At 41.9% G+C, this 9,365-nt stretch overlaps 1 protein-coding gene across 1 annotated transcript; it reads left to right on the top strand.

Moving 5' to 3' along the window:
* The first annotated feature begins 683 nt into the window (after nucleotides 1–683).
* RPS14 (ribosomal protein S14) lies at nucleotides 684–9,365 on the top strand. The gene is made up of 5 exons (XM_063120859.1): nucleotides 684–788; nucleotides 4,489–4,639; nucleotides 5,753–5,914; nucleotides 8,533–8,609; nucleotides 9,257–9,365. Exons 2-5 carry the CDS (start codon nucleotides 4,491–4,493, stop codon nucleotides 9,322–9,324), a joined length of 456 nt encoding a protein of 151 aa, XP_062976929.1. The 5' UTR covers nucleotides 684–788; nucleotides 4,489–4,490; the 3' UTR covers nucleotides 9,325–9,365.

The following is a 9,365-nucleotide window of genomic DNA, read 5'->3' as shown; positions in this document are numbered from 1 at the left end:
GGACTCAGAAAATAAGGCTGCCAAATCAAAAATGTCAAAAGCAAGACATACTTCTTTTTAAAATGAGGCAACCCCGTCAAGGTCTCCTCAAGATGGAGACATACAGACACTGAAGAGGTTTTCTGGCACCACCCCAGCAGACCCATTAGCTGGATATTTGCAAAACGAAAAACTAATTAACGATAATTCTGCCACACTCTCTGAAAACGTGCTTTTTTCAACTGCATTCACGTTTAAAAATTAACGTTTACGTCACGGACATCTTTAACTAGGGCAATGCACTAGTCGTTGTATCTCAGTCTCCATTTTTGTGACGGGCACTTGTACAAAGCTTGGATAGCGCCAACTTCGGTGAGCGCGTATGAGCGCGCTGACGTCCGAGCAGACGTCCGCCATCTTGATGAAAAGCTCTCGCTGAGCAAAACGAGAAGAGCAGACAAGTTTTCCCCTCACTTTGGCGAGCCCCCGCCATCTTTAGTAAGGGTTTCCCCGCTCCCTGCCGCCATCTTTCGATAGGATATATTCCTAGCTCTACATTTAAATATATATATTTATATTGCCCGCTCTCATTTATATCCAGCACCGCCTTCCCCTCAGCCGCATCAAACTCGGGTAAAATTTCAAATTATTTAAAACAGGCGAACGATAAAAGACAAGATGACCTTTTTCTGAGGAAGTGACCCTCCTTTCTCGGAGGTATCGTTTCCGGGTGATACGAAGTGACCTCTGTCCCCGTGACGTTGGCCTCTTCCTTTCCGGTGCTGGCTGCCGCCTGTTGAGACGCTCGAGTAAGTGGTCGGGGGGCATGTTGTATCCATCCCCATCCTCGCGAGTCCGGCTCTCCCCGGTTCTCTCTACTGTTTCGGTGGGCTCCCGTGCCCCGACTCTATGGAGGAGTCGAGGGAGGGGCGATGTGGAGCCCGGGTCTCTGCCGAAGGATCGGTGGGGAAGAGAGGGTCCTGTCCGCGCAGGGATGAGTCGCCCTTAGGGCTCGCCTCGTAGCGCCCTTTTTCGTCCTCGGTCTCTGAGAAGGCTTGCCTGTTGGTTTGCACCGTTTTCAGTGATGCAGGCCGCTGTAGCCTCGTTAAAAATAGAGGACTCGAGGTGGAAAGGTTTTCCCAAGGCCTCCTCGTAGACCTGTGGCTGAGTTTGCTGTCTAGTGGACAAGCTGGTCCTCAACTTTGTGAATAGGGGAGAGTTTGGAAAAGTTACAGTGATTCGGGTTTGTTTACTAGTTCGAAATTGTTTTGACTCTGTGGCTTCAGATACCGCATTTCTAATCCCTACAAGTTTTTTTTTCTACCCTCTGATTGGAGGTGGTCCGGTAAGTTTCTAGATTTCAGGCCACCCCTCTTGTATTTAAAAATCATCCACGTGTCTTAAAGCCTATGTTTGTAAAGCTGCAGTCCTGCACGGATTTGGACTGCTTAAATCTTTTAGAAGGCAAGGGGTTTAAGTAATATAATTCCACAGTTTTGTAGCTCTTATCTACCCACTTAAATTTACATCTCCTAAGTTCTTCACATTCTGCATCTGGAAATGCATTGTACTGTAGAGGCAAAACATGCATTTTCTCTCTCTCGATTGAAATAATTCAAAAATTGGCAAAATGTAGAGGTTGAAGTTATTCAGTATTTGTTGTATTTACTTAAAATTAATTGCAATGTATTCTTTGGAGAGTGGATTTTTTTTCAGTGTTAAGAGTAGAAAAAAGGGACAGTAAAGATGGAAAAGGTTCGAGCCAGGTACAGGCCTTTGATGGCAGAGAGGCATAAATGTATATCCTACTCTCCAGTCATGTGAATTTGTATTCAGACATGACTGCAACCATATGGACTAGGAATGTTGTTCAAAAATAATAATGCTGAAATTGTTGCATTTTACATGAGATGCCATATTCCAAGCTCTTTGCTCAACCACTTTCCATCGAGGGTTCCATACATTTGCAACAGGAGCATCCTTGTAAGTTCTTCATGCACACATAGCCTTAGTTTAGAAGTACTTATGTGGAGCGCCACCATCTCTGTGCCCATGCTCCATGTTTTTGGTGACTGCTAGCAGGGGTATGAACATTTGGCATTTGATGGCATGGCCCATATAAGTAATACTAAATGTAACACCAGAAGCTGTAAACTCACCCACTGGTGTGATGCTTTTAGTGGCATCCTCATCGCAAATGTAATGTGATGCAGCCCTAAGATTACTTATTGGGAAGTAGAGCGTTTCACCCTAAGAATGTGATTGTAAAAATGGTTCAGGCATAATGAGAAGCCATGATGTGTGAATTTTCCAGCAGGGCTTTTTGTTGTGTCCGTGGCCACTGTTTTGAATATTCAGCGGGTGCGCCATAGCTTGTTACGTGTGAAACCGGTGAGGGTGGGTTGTTGGGATGTTTAAAAAGCCATCCACAACCCTGAAACAGCCCATGATTTCTGTGTGGCTTGTCAGTCACCCAAATAACTCGCCCTTGCCAGGTTTGCACATAACAAGCTAAGCCCCCACGACCCTGCCATAGCTCAAATATTATAATGGAAGCCGCACTGAGAACCCCCCACGGAGAAATTTGCCCTGGGGCAGTTTCTTGTTATGTGAAAGTCAATGTGTGCTTAAATAGCATTCTTTTCTGTGCAACTGTGTGCCAACTCCATACAAGTGTATAGCATCATGTTAATATATGTGGTTTCCATATCCTATGCTTCATTAAGATAGGTCTCAAAATATTTTGAAGAAGGGTCAGTGCAATTTATCATAAACTATTGTGCTTGTTTGTTGGGTAGTCTGTTCCTGTTTGTATTAGCTAAATATATTGCATGTGTCTTAATCAAGATTAGGTCCTTACTAACACCGATTCTGGACCGCTTGCATTGGCTGCCTATACATTTCCAAGCCCCATTCAAGGTGCTGGTTTTAACCTATAAAGCCCTACATGGCTTGGGACCACAATACCTGATAGAACACCTCTCCTGACATGAACTTACCCGTACACTGTGCTCAGTGTCAAAGGTCCTCCTCCAAGCCTCCAAGGGAAGCTCAGAGGATGGCAACAAGGGAAGGGGGACTTTTCGGTGGTGGCCCCCCAACTGTGGAATGATCTCCCCGATGAGGCTCGCCTGGCGCCAACACTGTTATCTTTCAGGCGCCAGGTCAAGACTTTTCTCTTCTCCCAGGCATTTAACAACGCTAAGTTTGTTTTTTAACGGACCCCAGAACTGTTGTTTTTTGAAATGGATACTGTTGTTTTTATGTTTTTGATGGTTTTAAATTTTGTATACTTTTTTACTGTTTTTAACTTTTGTAAACAGCCCAGAGAGCTTCGGCTATGGGGCAGTATATAAGTGTAATAAATAAATAAATAAATGCTGGAAGTAAATGTCAGTCAGTATTTTTCCTCAGATGTATAAGAATGTATGTTATTCTATCTCTAGCAGTGGATGCTTCAGAGGAAGGACGAGGGAGTCTATTTGCACCCTTAGATTTCAGCCTTAAGGCAGCCTTAATTAAGTTCTGATCATGAGTTGTCATCCCATGACTGACGTGACAAATGTTTGTAGATTTTTATTGATCTGTGATCCATAAACGTTTCTTAGTCGTAAAATAGGGGACACAGCTCAGTGTGATAGAGCACATGCTTTTCATGCAGGAAGTCCCAGGTTCAATCCCTGGCTTTGCTAGGTAGGGTGAGGAAAGATTCCTGTCTGAAACCTTTGAGAGCTGCTGCCAGTCAGTGTTGACAGTACTGGGCTAAGATGGACCAGTTGTCTGACTTATTATAAGGCAGCTTCCTATGTTACTAATCCTTCTTTTTGAGTAGACATACAATGAAGAAGCAGAGCAAAAGCAAGCAACTTGCAGAGAATACAGCAGAATCGGTGGTGTTCAGTTATCAGAATCATGTGACTGCAGCTGGACAAAATCTTTCTAACTTGTGTACAGGCACCTCTCTGGCACTTCTAACAGCCAGTACAGGTGTCCTCAGTGTATGCCTTGCCTCATGCTCCTGATAAGCTGAAAGCCTCCATCATCAGTCATTCACCTTTTAAAGCATCCCCAGCTTGTCTCTGCCAGAGGAGCAAGAAAGTTTTCCTCTCTTCTTTCCATGTGAGGAAAAAGCAACTCTAACAAGAAAGGGATATAAAACAGCCAATGCAATGATTCCCTGGCAAGGAAAAGCTGGGTTGCTACAAGGGTGAATAAATGGGCTGCTGGGAATGTGAAGCAATGTAGGTGCTGGTTCGAAGAGGGCTCTCCAGCCATGAGTGCCTATATTGACTGTCAGAACTGGAAGTGAACCCCGGAGCACTAAATAGCTATGAACCAGCCTAATGTGGCAGTTTTTGACAGTGGCTTCCGTTTAGGAATTGGGCCTTGGGTGTTTACTTTCTTAGCCTGGTATCTTAATTTAATAGAAGATTATAAGTAGATCTGCTCCTACACAAAGTACTTTATGGTCTTCTGTTTCCTCCATAATTTGTTGTTTTTCTTATACAGAAATGGCACCTCGTAAGGGTAAGGAAAAGAAGGAAGAACAGGTTATCAGTTTGGGACCACAGGTTGCTGAAGGCGAGAATGTGTTTGGGGTCTGCCACATCTTTGCTTCCTTCAATGACACTTTTGTCCATGTAACCGACCTGTCCGGCAAGTGAGTAGCACATATTTGCAATTGGGTTGCTTGCATGTTTTAAAGACACGGAAACGGCATGTAGGAGGGGTTGGAATGCTCAAATGTAAGCATATCTAGATATCAGCATTCATTTCTGTGCTTATTCGACACATTGTAGATTTTCGTTCAGTTGTCCCAGGCTAATAAAATAAATATATTGGGGTTTCTGAGATTGTGTGCACAACAGATTTTCATGGCCTCCTCCCTTTGCCCACTAAGCAGAATGCATTCCACCAGCCATGCACAGCTCTCCCACAGGAGCTCATTAAATCTCCAGTTCCTGTTGCCTGTTTGAGTCTCCAAAAATGAAAATCATCTATCACCCAACAGACTGCAGTACAGGGCTGGTGATCTGCATTTTGTTTGGTGGATCACAGGTTGTGCTGTCCTGCACCACAGAGTTTCATAGAATCATAGAATAGTAAGAGTTGGAAGGGGCCTATAATGCCATCGAGTCCAACCCCCCGGTCAATGCAGGGATCCACCCTAAAGCATACCTGACAGATGGTTGTCCAGTTTGGTGAACATTGGCTCCTCAGACCGAAATCATGGATAGCTGGCCTGGTGCCCTCCATATGTTTTGGACTACCACTCTCAAAAGTCCCAGCCAGCATGGCCAGTGGTTATGGAGTTGTAGTCCAAAACATCTAGAGGTCACCAGTTTGCCTACCCCTATTCTAAACACACTGACGTGTGTGTGTAACGTTGCAATTGCCACATTGCTTATCATTGCATTGTTATTGCAGGCAGATTCTAGATCAAGAACAGGAGCCACAAACCTTGAAGTGGCATAGGAGGTTTTTCCTTGTTTAGAATCTTCTAAGTTGTTCAGCCACACTGGAGTGATCGAGAACTTACAGGACAGCTGAACTTTGTGTATGACTGTATCTTTTCTGCTAGGAATTGTAATGGTAGCTCCAATGGAGCAGGCAACAACATTTGGAATTTCTTTTATATTTTAGAAGCAATTTTGCAAAGAAGCTAAATGCACTTTCTGTTTTTAACCAATAACTTTTTGTGCTTTATGTCCTATGAAAGTAAGACTGGACACCCGTTCCTCCACTAATGTATTGGTTCCTTTTATTTCCTCAGGGAAACAATCTGCCGGGTAACTGGTGGCATGAAAGTAAAGGCCGACAGAGACGAGTCTTCTCCTTATGCTGCTATGCTGGCTGCCCAGGATGTCGCCCAGAGATGCAAGGAGCTGGGAATCACTGCCCTTCACATCAAGCTGCGGGCTACTGGTGGAAATAGGTATGTGCGGCAGTGAACTTCATTTCTTTCTCACGCTTACATTCATGCAACCTGGCAAGGAGCTGATCCGTAGCCTTAGAGGCACTTAAACATTTATCTTTTTGTAGACTGGAACTAAATTAAAAGCACTCAGAATCTACCTTTTTAACTCTCCACATCTTGTAGCAAACCATGTTGTACTGCTGTGAGAGACCTGAAATGGTGAATGTTCTAATAGCATTGCTCTATAGTACAAAGTTTGGGGATTTGTATGCAGGAGCAGAGAGAATGTTCTGTTACCACTAAATTATATATTTATAATGTGGTATTAATCTTTTTGATATTTCATAGTTTTCTCTCATACCTGAAGGAATTGAACTTTCAGACAGGCCATGATGTGATTTGGATTAATATGAGTTAATGAAAGATACCACCCTTACTACATTATAGTGGCCTGTTCAGACAACACGCTAAGCCATGGTTAGGCTGCTAACCCTTTTGCAGCAAATGGTTAGTGAGCATGTTTAAACCGTGGCTATGTAGCCACCATGGTTAGGAATGGTTCACACAACATGCTAAGCTATAACATTTAGCTCAAAATGTTTAACCACCATGATTTAGTGTGTCATCCGAACAAGGTCATTGAGTAGAAGCCAGTACAGATGCTACTAGTAGTGCTGCTTTTGAGTGGTTGCTTAGCAACAATTGCATGTATTTCACTCAGATGAAAATGGTCCATATGCCAAAGGGCTTGGAGCCAGAGACCGTAAAGAGGAAATCCTTCTGAGTAGCACAGTCTATAGAAGGGAAGATGACCAATGAGGAGGTCTAAAGCATTTGCATAGATGATCACTAGTATATGTTAGGGGTGACTCTTAAGGAATTGCAAACCCCCTTGACAAGAAAATCTAGCATAGCTTCATGAATCACAGCTACTGATCTGTCAAACAGATTACAGCAATTTCTTAGATAAAAGTTGAATGAAAAACCTGCGAGTAGTTAGCAGAAGATGCCTCCCCAAATTTCAAGCCCAGCAAGGAGAAGCTTGTGACGTTTGCTGGGAATGAGCATTTAAGAAGAGCCCTACTGCATCAGGCCAAAGGTGTATCTAGTCCAGGACCCCTGGCCAGTGGGCAAGATTGAAGCCAAGCTGTTCTTTCATCTTCTCCCCCAATCCTTCTGCACGCTACTCCCAGGCAGAACTCCTTGCTCTGACACAGAAGTAAAACAAACAAACCCCATCCTTATTTCCCCCAGTAGAGTAGGGGTGAGTGAGAAATTTGCAGGATTCACATTTGAATGAAGTCTAAACAAATTTGTGCTTCCTGAACCTGAATATGAACTGGAAGTCATATGTCAAAATCCATACTTTTCTGAAGTTTGTGTTCCAGTTTCCGCACAAAAATGCTTACTGAAAGGCATATGCCAAAAGGGTGCACAAAAATTTGAAATGGTGCATACAAAAATGCATATATTTGGGAAATGCGCAAAAAATCTTCCTTCCATAAAAAAAATTCCTTCCAAAAATGCATATAATTGAAAACATGCACATGCAAAAACATACATTTGTGTGTATGAACATTTGTGTGGTCTAAAACATAAGTACAGTCCAATGCGGAAACAGGACAGAGTGAACTTGGTAGTGGAAAAAATGGGCCTGGTCAGACAACACACTAAGCTATAATTAGGCTGTTACCATTTTGCAGCAAGTGGTTAGTGAATGTGTTTAAATTGTGATTTTTTAGCCACCATGGTTAGGAATACGAAGCCATAATGTTTAGCTCAAAACACTTAACCATCATGGTTTAGTGTGTTGTCCAGGGTGGATTTCATTTAAATCAATTTGATTTAAATCACTACTCAGAAAGTCTCAATTTAATCATGTGACTTCCCCCCCCCCTCAAAAAAAGTGCACTCCTCCTCAAGAGTTACCAAAAACTCATTCTTGCTGGTATAATCTTAATATTTACAACCAGTTGAAGGTTTCATTTTTAGAATAACAACTTTTCAGATCAGTTTTAATCTTAGCTTCTTGTGCAGATCTATTCCACTCCCAACAATCTATTCATTGAATTTTTTGAAACTTAGCACTTAAGAGATAAGGGGTTGATTCTGTGTACATAGATTTGCAAAGGAACAATGGAATTGTGATCTCTGCAGACACAAATTCACAGTTTTGAGAACCGTAAAACCAAGCATCTGTGATAATATCTTCTAAGAAAAATTGCCCAATAATCTTACAGAAACCTCTGGAAGAGCATGACATTATGAATGGATTAATGGACTTCATTTACCAAAAAAATTAAACATTACATAAATATACAGCCTCATGCTACATAATTAAAAACTAATCCTTATTTCATGATGAATAACCTTTGGACTACAATGTATCTTAAATAGAAAACTATCTTTAGATAGATTTTTCCTCAAAAAGCATTTTATTTTTTAAAAAAATCTGATTTTTTTTTTAATCGATTTTTATCCACCCTGGTTTGTCTGAAGAGGGCCAATGAGAACCTGAGCAAAATTGAACTTTTCTAGATGGCGTAGCACTTGCTCATAAAAAAGTAGGGTTGGTTTCTGAGATAATTAATAAATACATATCTGATCCATAGTTTTCTCTTTTTTTCTCTTTACAGAACAAAGACACCTGGACCTGGAGCCCAGTCAGCGCTACGGGCTCTGGCTCGATCTGGTATGAAGATTGGGCGCATTGGTGAGTTGTCTGTTGAAAATACGTTCTTCAAATGTATCTCCTATAAACCATGGGTGTTCCTTAGAATGTTTTGCAAGACTCCTCTTGTGGGGCATATATAAGGGTGTTAAGTATAAGACTAAGTATAGGAATATTACAAACTAGACAAGATGACTACGTAACATCAAGTAGCCATGGCCTTTAGGGAAAAAGAATTGACTCCTGTGTTAAGCTACATTTGGTGACACTGGTGATCTTCCTCTCCTTGAGAGCTGCATTACAAATTGTTTAGGTTTTCCTAGTAGTTGGGTCTTCTATTTCGATGAAGTGGAGAGAAAGTCCTAAAGTTTCTGCAGACTTGTCTTGTCTTTAACTTTCACATCCTCAATTTTAGAAGCCATAAAGGGGAAGTATATCATAGCATAGTAGAGAGGGTTCTACCCTTAAAGGCGATCTAAAAATCATTTTAAATAAATAGCAATCTGTCTCATGAACCTACGCTAAATCAGGTTCTTAATATTATATTCTGAACTTCTGTATTTAAAGTATTTTTTGTTTGGTAAAAGTTCAGTGGCTTCTGAGATCTTGTGGTTTATTTTGGGGGCTTGTATATGCATGAAACTGGAAACCATTTCACATTCAGAAATGGCATATTTCTGTCTCCACAGAGGATGTCACCCCCATTCCTTCAGACAGCACCCGCAGAAAGGGCGGTCGCCGTGGTCGTCGTCTGTAAACAATGGCTGTTATCTTTCATCATTAAAGCTTTCCAATAAA

Source organism: Elgaria multicarinata, chromosome 3 (assembly GCF_023053635.1).
Source record: "Elgaria multicarinata webbii isolate HBS135686 ecotype San Diego chromosome 3, rElgMul1.1.pri, whole genome shotgun sequence".
Lineage (NCBI taxonomy): Eukaryota > Metazoa > Chordata > Lepidosauria > Squamata > Anguidae > Elgaria > Elgaria multicarinata.
This window is presented reverse-complemented; position numbering and strand designations above follow the sequence as displayed.

Coding starts and splice junctions, on each gene's coding strand:
- RPS14 (XM_063120859.1), top strand. CDS start 4,491: ATGGCACCTCGTAAGGGTAAGGAAAAGAAGGAAGAACAGGTTATCAGT. Junction 5,915..8,532: donor CGGGCTACTGGTGGAAATAG/GTATGTGCGGCA, acceptor TTCTCTTTACAG/AACAAAGACACCTGGACCTG. Junction 8,610..9,256: donor TATGAAGATTGGGCGCATTG/GTGAGTTGTCTG, acceptor CTGTCTCCACAG/AGGATGTCACCCCCATTCCT.